Raw genomic sequence first — 14463 nt, 5'->3', positions numbered from 1 at the left:
CAAACTCACTGGTGGGCAGAGTGTCCCGCTGGATTTTGAGTCGCCGCAGGGACGGGAGACTAAACTTCAAACTCCTACTTTGACCTTGTTAGAAAGAAAAAAAAAAAACAAAAACAAAAACAAAACACAAGAGAGAAAGATGTAACCTATCTGCACGTGACGGCTGGAGCGAGGCGGGGCAGGGGGAGGGGGGCTTCGGAGAGCTCGGGGTGGCTTTGGGGGATGCGCATGCCATGAGGCCCTTCCTCCTCCAACATGCCTGCTATTCCCACGCCATCACATCACCGTGTGCTCGAGGCAGACCCTGACCTGGCAGAAAGCACCACTGAGCCGGAGGAGAGTCCCCTACAACCGCAGATGCAAGACAGGAAAGGTGCAGAGCATCCCTAAGCCAATTAGAGAGGTTAAAGCCACTTAAGGGATTTCGGACCCGGAGGAAATCGAGCCCCTAAATCTCCTTGGTGGAACTTCAGGAGAAAAAAGACCACACAGTAGAGACTGTAAGTTAGAAAGGCGTTGATAAAAAAAAAGCAGTTCTAGCAATTTTGTTCTTGGAGTTGTTCTGGATTTTCACCACACAAGGGGGACCAGGAGACCACCTCGCCAGGGACTGGGTCTGTGGCAAGGGCAGGCAAGGCTGCAAGGAGCTGTGAGAGAGGTTCAGGAGGGGAAGGACCCAGATGTGGAGAGCGACTGGCAGTGCCCACAGTGGGACACAACGCCACTGGCTGTGACACCCATTGCAAAGTCACTCCTCTAGTGACACAGAGGAGACCGTGGCCTCCTGCTGCTCAGAGCTGGTGTGAGCACCACCCTCAGGGCCTGGGTCAGCCCTGGCGCTTATCTGACCCCCAGCAGCATCAGCTGTGCTCACTAACCCCACCAAAAGTGGCCAGAATCCCGAGGGATCCCTGGGACACGACACGAGCTCCACAAACACATTTTCCTCTGGGCAAAAAGCAGCACACGGAGGAGCTGTTTGGTTTTGGCAGGATTGGCTCCCCCACGCTGAGCCCCAACACACCATTGAGCTGCCCCAATCTGCCAGCTCCCTGAAAATGCCTCCACTGGTGGCACTGCTCACCCCATCCCCACTGCCCAGAGCAGCTTTCCAGCTGGAAAGAGGCAAAGCATCCGGCTTTCCCTGTGCATCAGTGAACCAGGGACCGGCAACGCAGCCGCCTGTGGCCGTGTAATTAAAGACTGAGTCACAGAACCCGTTCTTGAGAGCATGGCCTGGGCTGGAACCAGCAGCTCTGGCCTCTCCACACTCCCCATGACCAGAGTGGGAAACCCAAGAAACACCCCTTGGGATGCACAGCACAACCTCCAGTGCAGGGAAGAGACAGGTACCCTTTCTTTGGGTGCCTTCTGCCAAAGGAATGTCTTGGGGTGGGATGGGGGATGGATGCATCACGTGTTGAGGTGTACACAGAGGTAAGGGGGCTGCAAAGCAACACTGGTGCTGGAACTCGGGATTTCCTCAGCAGTTCATGCATAGAGGCCAACTGGTAGTAAAGCAACCCACCAAAAAATATGGATCTCATCGCTCGAGAGACGTAGGAACACACGCACAGGCGATCTGTGCATTCGCACTCACGTGTCCTGTGTGTGCATGTCTGGCCTGAGCACACACAAACCCACATAAAACTCCACTGGCACCCACTGCCACGCACACAGACACCTGAGTGGCTCTGGGGTGCAGTGGGAATGCACTGAAACTCACTTCACTGCACCAGTACAAGGGGCACTTGTCCCCATCAATCAATCAATCCCTGACGTGGCCCTTGCTCTGATCCCGGTCTTTCTGTGCCACCCCACGGGCCGTGGGGGCACAGACCCAGGTTGCTCCCACAGCTTTACTTTGAGGCCTGCCCAAAGCGTCCCCACAGCACCCCACATCCCCAGGGAGTGTTGGATGTGGGATTATTTCCCTGACTCCGAGGTGACGAGCACCGAGGGCCTTACGGCGGCCGGAGATTTGGATGCTACAGCTTCTTGTCGCCAGGTCTAACAGCTGCATCTGCATCCCCTTGAGAGCCTCACCGCGGCGTCCCTTTGATCCAGCCTTCCCAAAAAAGGAATCTGAGTTTTTCCACTGCCTCCCGAAAGCCTCACGAAACCCTGGAAGGAGCCTGGCACAGCCGGGAACAGCCCAAAGCCGGGGCAGGCTGAGCCATCGCAGCGCAACCATCCTCGTGCCACCGGCCTGCCATGACATCCCCAGAGCGCAGCCACGCTGGTGGTGACACCGAGTGCCCCCTGGCCCTCCTGGTGACCCTGCACACAGGCCCTGTCCCACACCAGCACCAGCCAGCGTGGAATATGGAAAGGATGCAGCAAGGCAGGCGGTTCGCAGAGGGTCTCCGTGGTTCCACTTGCAGCAAGACACCCACTCCTTAAAAATGCACCGTCACGCGCAGGGCGTCAGTCCCCAGCCCTGTTCCCACGTCCCCAGCTTTCAGGAGGTGTGTGTGGATGTGAGGGGAGCACAGCTGGCCCAAACAGCCTTTTCCCACCCAGCTGGTGCTTGGCTGGACCGGTCCCCGAGCGGGCAGAGCTGTGGCTGTGCCCAAACACGAACCTCTTGCCGTGCACGATCCTGCCGCATCCTTCAGCGCCTCCCCACGAGCTCCCGAGGAAACCACGGGATGGGGGTAGCCCTGAGGATGCTGGGCTGCCTCTCCCACACCCCCAGCGCCCCCCGGTGCCACCCACCTTTGTTCCAGCTCTGCGACAGGCGGTGGTGCAGGCCCCGGCCGCTGCTCTTGGCCACGAGCTGGGCCAGGTCCTCGAAGTTGAGGATGAACATGATGACGACGCCTTCCTCGTTCTTCACCGGCACCACGTCCACCAGGCAGCGGAAACACGAGGCTGCCGAGCAGAGACAGGGCTCAGGAGGGGCTGCACGGGGGTTGCTGCCCACCCACCACCCCAGCACAAAACACTTTTGGCAGAAGGGCGTTTTTTAAGCCCTTCCGTGGGTGTAATTCCCTGCTGGTGGGGGGTGGAGGATCTGGAAGGTGATCTGAGCCCTGGGAAAGGGCAGAATCCCTGAAAGCATCTCAGCTCGCACTGATCACATCTCTTTTTTTTCTGTTCCAGACAGTCATTTATATTAATGTACTTGTGAGCAGCAATTAAAGAGTGAGTAATTAAGAACTCAGGAAGTCCCAGGTAGTGGTTTAACCTCATTAAGCATCCTGCTTGTAATCATGCCGCAGCTAATTGCCCTGCAATCATCAGGCAGTTTTTGGGGACTGGATACAGGCAATGGGGGGTGGGTCACAGGTCTTTCCCAAAGCACAAGCAGAGGATACAACGGAGCTCCCACCTCCTTTGCCGGTTTTATTCCCCTAAAATCCTTCAAAACCCCTACCCAAAGGTATAATCACTACACCTCCCTTCCTTGAGCTGTCTCCTGTTGCTTTGCCACTGGTGGGAGCGGGACCCCCCCGAGCCACAGCAACCCCCCCTGACCATTCCCAAGCTCCGATCCCCAAACCTCCTGGAGATGATGGAACACCCGGGCACCGCTCGGGCCGGCACGGAGCCGAGCCACCTCCTCCCACGGGCAAATTTTTGCCCCGTGCAGATCCCTTCCCTGGCCTTTCCCCCCTGGCTCTGCTCCCCAGGGATTAGCGGCTCGGGCAGGGATGCTCTGCCCGCCCGATCCCAGCGCTCTCCCGCTCCGGCCGTGGCCACGCTCCAGCCGGGAGGGGGATGTCGGCCTCTGTGCGTATAATTTTAAGGAGCTCAGGGCCTCCCGTAATCAGCAGCAGATGGCCGGCATCGGGCAACTTCAAAATCTGCCGTGACGTCAGGGATGTGCACATCCACGGACACACGCGCGGGCACAAGAACGGGCAAGAAACGGATACGGCGAAATCTGTTTAAAGAGCCCGGGATTATTTCTTTCTTCCTCGTCTTTATTTCGCCCGTAGTTCCTCCTCGGGGAGAGGAAATCCACTTAAACGTGTGAGCTGGGCGGGAGGGAGGGAGAGAGGGCGTTTCTGGCAGATGAAGCCGGTTGGAAGGGCCGAGCGGGCTCGTTACCTGTGTGGGGGCGGGGGGGGGGGACGGGAACGGGAAGAAAAGAGCCCTTTTCCCTCCCTTTGCCGGGATTTTTGGGGATCTGAAGATAAGCGGTGTCCCGCAGGTGATGCTGAGTGAGTGAGGTGTCCCAGGTGGTGTAAAGGTGGCAGGATGAGGCGGTGCCACCCACGGGGATGCCACAGCTCTGTTGGGGTGTGCACAGGCTGAAGCCTCTCACCTGTGCTTGTGATACCCAGCGGCACTGGATACTTTCTGCTTTTTTGTGTTAGGAAATGAGTTGGGTTTTTTTTCCCTACAGGTGATTTTGAAGCATCAGCCATCAGCTCCATGATTCCCCAGTGCACCAGGAATCCTGCTCCAGAAGGCCTGATCCTGGCTCAGGTGCTCTGCCCTCCTGCACCCCTTCACTGCCTCACTTTTCCTTCCTAAGCTCCTCCGTGGCAGTGGGAGGGGGTGGATCCTGGCAAGGCCCTGTGTGGCGTGGGAAGGGTTAATCCCATGGCCAGTGCTGAACAGCTGAAAACTGGGCCCAGTTACATCCAGTTGGAGGAATAGAAGGAGCAGCTGGGAGGTGGTTGGGGCTGGGTTTGAGAGGCAGCTGGTGCCTGGTTTGATCCTACAAATCTGGGAGGTGCTGAGCCTGAGCAGCCCTGGCCAATGTTGCTGTGAGCCCCTCGCTGATCCCTTATTAAATTAAATAAAATAGACTATTTCTGCTGGAAGGGGCCTCCAGCGATCATCTGGTCCAACTGCCTGGCCAATTCAGGGCTGAGCAAAAGTTAATTGGGTGTGGGACCCTCCAAAACCAGGGGAATCACCCCAAAACCAGCCCTGGCAGGCTCAGCCCTGCATGCCAGGAACTCAGTGTCTCGCTCAGGCCCACATCCCGTGGCACGGATGGCATCCAGGGAATGATGCAGCATCAGTGCCAGGGGTGGAAGCTGTGTCTTCCCTTAAGGCTGGCCCAAAGGTAGGGCAGTGCCCAGGCATTTGGGGTCCCTGGGTAGCTGTGATTTGGGGTACCCCCATCTCTGGGGAGAGGCTGCAGCTGGCAGACCCCTGGCACCCTCTGCCCTGACTCTGTTTCCCTGGGGTGAACCAGCCTGTGCTCTGCTGAATGCTGAACCTCCCCCCTCTTCCTCCCAAAAAGCAGGCACCCCAGCCCTGCTGTGGGCAGAGCCAGCCCCGGGAGGGACCCCAGCCCCGCTCCCATCCTCGTTCCTCGATCGACTGTCCCTATCCATCTGCCTGTCTCTTCCCCTCAGCTGTTCAGCTAATCTGTCTCCATCCATCTAATTTTATCCAGCCACCAAATGATCTCCTGGAGGAGCCCTGGGGGCATTCACAACCTGCCTGTGCTCCGTGGTCACCTCCGTGGGGGTGTCTGTGCCAACCGGGGGTGAAACCCAGAGTGGGCACCTCAGGATGGGCTCGATATGCAAGATGAGGCTTGGGTGGTGGTTTGGAGGGTCCCACAGCCAACGTGCTGGGTCTGCACGGGCTGGGAGAACCCCTCCATCCCTTAAACCCCTGGGTTTGATCTTCCCCAACAACAACCCAGCCCACCTCCCCCCGGGGCCGAGGTTTGCGCTTTGCTGACCCACCGCGTGTCTCCTGACCTTGATAAAAGCGAGCACTTAATAACATTAAAAATGTCATCGTTGGGGGCCCTCCCTCCCCTCCCCGTCCCTCTTTATCCCCCTCAGTCGCCGGTGGTTAATGCCTGTGTCGGTATCATCAGTATTAAACTAATCAACAGGACACGGGGGGTTTCCGAGAGCTGGACACAAACCAGTATTGTTATGAATATTAAAAAAGCAGGCTATTAATCTGCCCTCCGAGCTCTTACCCGAGGCTTGCCCTGCCCTCCCCCCCGGGCCGGGAGATTTAATCTGCGGGGTCTCATGGCCGAGTGGCTAAATCTATAGTGGTATTATATAAAGGAGCAGAGGAGAGGGGCTGGGAAGGGCACGGAGGGGACGGGCACGGGGTGGGGGCAGAGCCGCGCTCTGGGGCTGGCTGGCTCGCCCTGGGAGATGCTTGGAGATGCTTAGAGGGGCCGGGCTGTGCTCCCGTCCTGGGATAAATCAGTGTCAGGGCTGCGTGGAACTTCAAAGGGAAGCGCAGATTGCTGGGAGGCCCCCTAAAGCAAATCCCTGAGGTGGGGTGGAAAATAAGGGAGGTGGGGGCTGAGCTGGAGGGAGATGGGTCACCCTTGGGGTCCGGGGGGAGCCCCCACACCGGGGTCTGTGCCCCCGTGTGCTGGGAGGGGATGTGCACCACGGGGTCTGCTCCGGCCCCTCATCCCACACCCAGACAGGGCATGGGGAGATTGAAACCCGCTGGGACAGCAGACCAGTGAAAATGACCTTATTAAGTAACGGCAGAGGGATGGAGGTTCCCTGTGTGTGGTGAGGAAGGGCAGGGATTCCTGCACTTACAGGACTCGCCGGTTGGAAGCAGCACTGGAGGAGGGAAAGCAGGAGTGTCAGGCGGCTGAGGGTCCCCACCAACAGCACGGCCACAGGATGGATCCAGGCCCAGAGAGGTGGTTTGGGTGCAGGTGGAAGGATGCTCTGATCCCCAGGAGCCAAAAGGGGTCCTGGATCAATACAGGGGTTTGGCAAAACGCAGCTTAAGCTCCTCTGCAAGCCCAGTGAGTGGCCACATCCAGGCCCTCGGTCCTTCCCCTGCTAAATCCCTGCTGGCTGCAGGAATTAGTCCAGCTCAGAGCAGGGCTCTGCGGCCAAAGCTGCAGCACTGACAGCATTTCCTGGGGCTGTCCAGCCATCCCAAGGGCCCTGTCTCCATGGGACATGGGGACACCTCCCACTGGGGATACCACAGTTGGTGAGGATGAGGATGGAGTGCCAGGGCAAGGATTTCAGGAAAAAGCCTCCTGGGCAGCATCCCTTGGGGGACGCTGGGGATGCTCTGGACCTGCCCCTCCATTCACGGGACATCAGGCCCACGTAAAAAAGCATCTGAGGAGCAGCAGAGGATGGAAAATGTCCCCAGGGCACAAGAGTGGCATTATTGCCCCAGGGCAACAAGAGTGACCGGAGCTGTGGCACAGCCGTGCTGAGGACGGAGGAATTGGCTCCTCAGAGCGGGACCTCCAGGACCAGTGTTTGCCATCGTGAGGCGGGACGTTTACAAGTCCCCATCTGGATTTGGGCCATGGTGTCCATCCCTTTTTTGAGGTCACAGCCTGACCCTTCAAGGAACACAAAGCAAACAGCCCCAGCTTGGCGTACAAACCGCAGGGGTTTGTACGAGCCAAGAGCTCAAGTTGGGGCTGGGGTTTGTCAGCTGGCTGTGCCTCCCTGCTCCTCCACCACCCAGGAATTCCCATCTGTCCTGCCTTGTCCAGCAGAGGCTCCCTAGGGATGCCAGCACCACCAAACCCCAGCCCTGACAGTGCCAGGATGCAGCAGCTGCTGGTGGGATTTGTCCTCCTGCTCCCAGTGCAGCCACTGGGTGCGTCACACGTCGCTGTTTACAGAGCTGTACGGAGGAACCCTGGCTGGATCCATCCCCCCTGCCTCAGCCAGGCTTTCTGGCTGCTGGAGAGGTGATTGCTGCACCAGGGGTGTGCTCTGGGCTGGGAACATGTCACATGAGTCCCCTGTCCTCTTGGGGTGCAGTGACACCCCCCAGCCCATGTCTGCCTGATCCCAGTCCCTCATCCCCATTCCCAAGGGCCTGATCCAAACTGCTCCTGCTGGAGGGGACAAGCTCTGCCCAGGAGGGGACGGGATGGAGGGGCTGGGGCTGCCCCACCTGCAGCTCTGTCTGTCTCAGCCACATCTCCCCTTTCATATTCATCAGCATCACATTCATGCAGATTAACTGGAGCGGGTGCCACCAGCTGCCGCCGCTCGGGCCATGCCAGCACCGTGGTGCCCGGCACCTGTGGCCACTGGCACAGCTCTGAGGACCCTGGGAGCTCTTTCCAGTGGCTTTGCTCCAGAGCACATCACCCCTGGGCGGAGAAACCCCAGACCTGGATGCAGTTTGACTCCACCAGCCCTTCAGCTGGTGGATGATCCCCCAGGATGATGCTGGTTTCAGCTCCCCCTGGCCACGGTGTGCCCCCAGGGCTTGGCAGCTGTGGCTGCTCCTCGTGGCAGCGGGAGCTGATCCCGTGCTGACCCTCCTGTCTGGGGCAGCCCCAGCTGTGGAGCATCTTGTAAGGAAATTAACTTTTCACTGATCTCTCAGCTTTGAGCTGGGGATTAGAGCCCACACGCACTGCAGACAGGCTCTCCCCTTTTTCCAAGGCCTTTTTGGGGCTGCTGTGGCAGGGAGGGACAGCTGCCCTGGCTGGGCCGGGCCCATCTCCCCTAACTGGTACTTGATTCTTGGCTCCATTTCATCCACCCAGAGCTGGGCTTGCTGTTGGCACCCCTGGATCTTTTGGCTCTGTTTATAATTAGCTGACAACACCATGGGCACCCAGGTGGGGCCCGAGCAGCCAGGCTGTCCCTGGGGACACACACACATCACCCCATCGCTCAGCACCCTCCTGTCCATGGGCAGAGCCACCATCCATCCATCCATCCATCCATCCATCCATCCATCCATCCATCCATCCATCCATCCCTCCCACCCCAGCCCTGCCTCAGGGAGGGGGGGGAGGCTCCAAAGGGCAGATTAGGGGGATATAATTTTGCCTCTGTCAACCAGAAAGGCGAGGAAACAACCCCGGGAGCCGCAGAGCCGGGAGTACCGCAGTAATAAACAGCAGGTCGAGGCTGGAGATTGGTGCTGCCGGTCTGAAAAGGAGGACAGGCGGGTTCGGAGCCTCCGCCGGCTAATTAAGCAGCAGCTCCTGTAATGCAAAGGCCTTTTCTTTGCCGATAAGACCCATTTATAATGGGCTGAGCGGTTGCAGGCTGAGTGCTGGGGGGAAACAATTGGAAAAGCATATTGCTGGTGGGGCCAGGTTTTAAAAATAGACATGAAGGGTTTGCTTCTGGGCATTTTTTTTTTAACCCCCCCCTTCCCTCTTTTTTAATAAAAAAGAGAAGAAAGCAGCTCAGAGCTCCAATGAGAGTTCCCCATGGCCTAGAGGAAGAGCAGGGCTCCGAGGACAGCACCGAGCATCCCGTGAGCCCAGCAGGAATGCTTCAAAGCTGGGAGGATGGTGATGGATCAGGCTCGCAGCCAAGGAGTCCCCGGGGACGGATGGGGAAACTATCCCGAGGGAGGGAGGGAGGGAGGGGGGACAGGGCTGCACACGCCGTCCTTGCCACGGCCACGCACTGGCGCTGGGGTGGGAGCAGGGGGACAGCGTGTGCCGCCTCTCCTGCGCCTCCCGGGCCGTGCTGAGCTCCAGCCAGGCCCTGAAACCGCAGCGGCCGAGGGGGGGACTCGCACCCAGCCCTGGCACCGCTCCCGGCCCCGCGGGGAGAGCCTCGAGCGAGCGGCCCCATCCTGACACGGCACAGGGTCGGGATAACACGCAGGGGTGCTGCCAGCGGATAACTGCGGGGCTGATAGGCTGGCACCTGGATGCCAGCCCGGCAGATAGGGTCTGGGAGGGAGGCCAGGACACCACACGGGTCCCGGCCCCCAAGATAGGGTGCTGGGCTGGCAGCCAGGGCTCCCTGCCTGCTCCTTCCCCTTGCTTCCAGCTGGTTCTCCTCCGGGAGCTGCCGGCAGGGCGGTGCTCAGGGCCGAGCCCCCGTCAATACAATCTGAAGCCACGGGAAAGCTCCACAGGTTAAAAAAAAAAAAAAAAAAAAAAAAAGAGGAAACACTTCATATTTTTAACCTCCCGTGAGCACCCGGCCTGTGTTCCCCCCCGCCCCTGGGAGCCCTGGCCGCTGCTGTTTTGCGGCATCGAGCACTAAATATTTATTTAACTTCCTGCCGTATTAGAACTAATCACTCGCATTTTCCATCAAAGCTTCATTTTCATCTTAACGTAATTCCATCTGTGCACGCACAGCCGCATCCTGCTCGCTGGAAAGGCAGCTCCAAGGCCGTCGGCCGCACCGGCTCTCGGCAGAGATGGGGGTTCTGTCTCACCTCATCTCGGAGTACAGACTGGGAGATGCATGTCCCTGCCTGGGCTTCCCACGGGATCCTCGTTCGTGACGCGGGTATCCCACCAGCAATGCCATTTCTTGCCCCGGGAGCCCTGAGCCGTCACCAAGGGCCCGAAGACAGCCTGATTCCCAAATAACCTGGCAGTGTCATCCATCCCTCAAGGTCCCAGTGCCCACTGTGCTCCGTCACAGCAGAGATGGCTCCATCCCGCCACGGATTCACCCTCAGCAGAGCCCTGAGTCCGAGTGCAATCCTGCTAGCACTAGACCCCACCCGCCCCCCACCACCGACAGCCCCAAAATCCAGGGCAGGCGACACCTCCCACCACGGGCTCACCCCCAAGAGCGACTCTTACTGTCTTTGCGGTAGTAGAGGATCTCCAGCTTGCACTCCTCGGAGCCGAGCAGGGCCTGGGTGAGCTGGGCGATGGAGCTCTTGGTGGTGTCGGGGCCGGTGAGGAAGTCGCAGGTGCAGGGGCGCTGCATCACCTCCACGCGGGAGTACCCGAACATCTCGCAGAAGCCGTCGTTGCAGTAGATGATGGCGCAGTTCTCCATCTGGGCGTTGGCGATGAGGAACTTGCGGTCTGCGGGGAGGCAGGAGAGCACGAGGCTTGGGGTGGGGGGTGGTCCCACGGGGACTGGGGACAGCCTGGGAGGATGGGGGAGGTGGTGGTGGTGGGGTGGGGGGTGCTTGGGATTTTTGATGCCACCCACGGTGGGGCTTGTGCAGGGCCAGGCTCCCCGGGGACACCGGTGACAGGTCTGGGGGGAGGATGGCTGACGTCATCCCTCACCGCCCCGGGTGCTGCTCAGCTCTTCAGGGAGAGACAATGTCCCCAGCTTCGTGTGAATTGCTGACTGTGGGGACAGGGGGGCCCACGGTGGGGGTTCCCAGCAGAGGAATCTTTTGCTGAGGTTGGCCAATCCATCCAGCCTTGACATCTCACCGCTGGCGTGTGGGGACTCTCTGCTGTCTAAAACATGGGCAATCTGTCCCTGACCAGCATTGCAGCCTCTGTCCCTTCCCAGGAGCTTATCAGGGACCTGAGTTATCTCGGAGACTTTCCACCCTTGCTCAGATTTGACTGAAGTCAGGCAAGGGGCAAGAGGAGGAGCGAGTGTGAGGCTTGGCTTCGTGGGAAGCCAGGTGAAATCCATCAGTAATGATTCTCCCAGTGTGAAATCCAGACCCTGCTGGTCTGCATGACCCCAGTGCTCAAAAAGAAAAGGTTCAGGTGGATAAAAGGAGAAACTGAGGCAGGGAGTGGTTGCTGCCCCATCCCCTCCTGGTGCTGCAGCCACCTGGGCTGGGGCTGGACTCGCTGCCGTGCCAGGATATGTGGCAGTGCTGTGCAGCCCACGTCATCCAGCCCATATGGAGCCACTTCCATCCTTATTCTGCGGGAGACCCAGCCTGGAGCTTTGATTTGGTTGGATTTTGGGGCTTTTTTCAGGGATATCGGGGGGTGCTGGGCTGGGAAGGACCCTCTCTGGGACAGGTCTGCTGGGGTGACAGGGGGCTGTGGATGCTGATGCGATGGATGCCGTGCCCTTGCCCAGCAGCATCTCCCTCAGTGTTTGGCATCAACTCTGGGCTGGAGCCAGAGGCAGGGCAGAGCAGAGGGTCCATTTGGAGGCAGCCTCCCAGTCCAGACCCCAATTAATCTCCTGGATTACCCAGGAATGGCATCTGCAGCCTGCGTGCTCCAGAGCCCTGCTGTGCTCCAGCCTCACCAGGAATTTCACCCAAATGCAGGAGAAACCTCTGCACGGCTGTGGCACCCAGAGCTGGGACACAGTGGGGTGGAGGGACCCCTCTCAGGCACATCAGGGCTCTCCCCCACGTCACCTACAGAGTCCCAGCTTCAGATGACACCTCCCGGTAAAACTGGTGTCCCCAGGGATGCTGCACGGGTCTCCTGCTTCATCCCACCCTGTGACAGCCCTTGGTGGCCCTTTGTGGGGGATTCCCACTCCAGCACCTTTCCCTTTCCCACGCAGGGCTGACGCCGGCGCCGACGCTGCAAACACCACAAAGCACCACACACAAATGTTCCCCGTTCCCTCTTCCCGATCCTTCTCTATCCAAATCGCTTTGCCGGCTGGGAGGCGGCACAAGGAGGGGAACTTCCCCCAAAGCCCCCACTCCTGGGGCAGGCTCCTCAGCTGTGATAACAGTTCCCCCATCCAGTGTCAGCCCCATGGGCCGGATCCAGGCTGGATCCAGGCTGGGCTGGCGCAGGACAGGATTTACGGGGCTGGCAGGGCGCCTGAGCTCAGCTCAGGGATGTGACCAAGGCCGGGATGGGAAGGAGCTGCAGAGCCAGGTCTCCTTGGGGGTATTTTCACCCTCACTTTGCTCTCTGCCTTGCCCTCACCTGAAGATTTGCCCTTGTTCCTACAGGGACTCACCAGGTGCTGCTGCGCCTGTGGGAGCTGCAGTGGAGGGGGTGAGGGCACCCACAAGCAGGGAAGGACCTGCTGCCTGTGGCAGTGTCGGGTGTGCTGGTTTGGTGTCTCCCCACACCTGTCACAGCACGAAACTGCCGCGGGGGAGCGTGGGGTGATGTTTCGGCAGAACCCAGCCGGTGCCCGACATGGCTGGCAGGGAGCGGGCGGGGAGCGGGGCAGGGATGAGGGGGCCTGGCTCCATCCCCACTGGCACACCTCGGCGCCTGCCCCCGCTGCTCCACAGCCGCCGCTTCCTGGGGAGGGGAACTGATAAGAACCAGGGACAGTTTTTCTCACTTTCCATCCCCGGGGTCACGTCAGTCACAGCCAGGGCAGGCAGTGCAGATCCGGCGGGGATGGCAGCCCCGGGGACGTTTGCCCACCCGGGAAACTCAGACGTGGGAGAAAACCCACAGCGAGCCGGGGCAGTGGGGAGGGGTGCACAGCCCCAGCACCCCACAGCAACCCCCCCAGCTCAGCTTCTGGGGGGACCGCAGTCCCCCGGTCCCCTCCCCTCATCCCCAGCAGTGTGGGGGGGACCCAGCCCCGTCGAGGTGCCCAGACAGCTCTGCCGCCGGGCAGAGCCCCCGCAACCCCCACCCAGGCACGCAGAAACCCCAGCGCTCCCCGATGTGCGCGGGCTCTTCGCCGTGTTTGACACGAAAACCAGCCCGAAAATTCATATAAAGGGATTACTCGGAGCAACAGCAAATGGCAACATTTCACCAGGGACGGCGGCCGCCGAGAGCGCGGAGTTGAAGGCAAACAGGCAGCGAGCCCGGCTGTGCTGGGGTACACCCCGTCCCCCCAGCCCAGCCTGCCGGGACCCCCTCCCCGCCACCCCGGGGACCCCCTCCCAGCCCGGGGGCTGCGGGGGTCGTGGTGTCCCCGGCTCCCGAGGGAACACCGGCGCCGGGATCGCTCTTCTCCTTGCGTCGCGCTGTCTATAAATACCCGCGGGGACACTGCCTGGCTGTCGCCCACCCCTCTCCCCGCTCCGGGAGGTCACAGGGGGCCCCTCCGTGCCGTCGGGGACACCCTCCCGCCTTCCTGCCCGTTTCTCCCCGCTGCTCTCCGAAGTTGGGGGGCCGCCCCGGCCGCGGTGGGAGGAAGCGGAGGGGGAGCGGAGCGGGACCAGGGCGGGGGGGGGGGGGGGGGGGGGGGGGGGGGGGGGGGGGGGGGGGGGGGGAGGGAAGAGGGTGCGGTACTCACTTTGTCCTTCAAATTTGCGGATGATGGTGTCCAGGTAGGTGTTTTGGGGGGCCACATGGCCCCGGCGCACCGGCATCGCTCCGCTGCGCTCTGCGCGCTCCCGGGAGCGGCGGAACTTGCCACGGGCGCGGCGGGGAGCGCGGCCCGGCCCCGGGGCTGCTCGGCACGGCCCGGCACGGCGCGGCCCCGCTCCGCCTCACCCCAGGGCTGGCCGAGCTCTGGAGCCCAGCCGGCCCGGGGCTCCCATGCTCCCGGTGGCCGGAAGGGGGAACCCCTCCGCCCGCCCTGCCGCGCCCGGCCCCGGGCGGGGGCGGCCGGGGAGGATGAGGATGGGAGGGGGAAGCGGGCGGGAGGGGTGAGGGGGGGGAAGAAGGGGGAGGACCTGCTGGAGAGGGGGAGAAAATAATAGAATAAAATAATAAGAGTAGAAATCCCCCAAAGTGCTTAGTCACCGCTGCCCCGGCCCCGCCGGAGGCTCCGGGGGGGAACCCGTCAGCAGCAACAGCTGCCGGTCGGGGGGCGCGCACCCCCCGGCGCCCCCCGCGGCTCCCCCGGGCCCCCCGGCATCCCCCGGCACCGGCACGGCCCCGCCTGGCCCCGGGGGCGGGGGTGCTCCGGGGCGGGGAGGGGAGGCAGGTGGGTGCTGGGGGTGCTGGAGGTGGGGGGTCCTTGGGGGGCTGGGATG

At 61.0% G+C, this 14463-nt stretch overlaps 1 protein-coding gene across 1 annotated transcript in view; it reads right to left on the bottom strand.

The window, feature by feature from the left end:
- KCNH6 (potassium voltage-gated channel subfamily H member 6) overlaps positions 1-13876 on the bottom strand; it is a 31634-nt gene extending 17758 nt beyond the window's left edge. Inside the window, exons 1-3 of the mRNA XM_027902045.1 lie at positions 13779-13876; positions 10469-10699; positions 2719-2874 (exon numbers count right to left, since the gene is read on the bottom strand). Coding sequence (XP_027757846.1) covers positions 2719-2874; positions 10469-10699; positions 13779-13854 — 463 coding nt within the window. The 5' untranslated portion in view covers positions 13855-13876. The remainder of the gene's footprint in view (positions 1-2718; positions 2875-10468; positions 10700-13778) is intronic.
- Positions 13877-14463: the final 587 nt, after the last annotated feature.

The sequence above is a fragment of the Empidonax traillii genome, unplaced genomic scaffold (genome assembly GCF_003031625.1).
Source record: "Empidonax traillii isolate 1590-97213 ecotype Southwest subspecies unplaced genomic scaffold, ASM303162v1 scaffold832:size729604, whole genome shotgun sequence".
NCBI lineage: Eukaryota > Metazoa > Chordata > Aves > Passeriformes > Tyrannidae > Empidonax > Empidonax traillii.
This window is presented reverse-complemented; position numbering and strand designations above follow the sequence as displayed.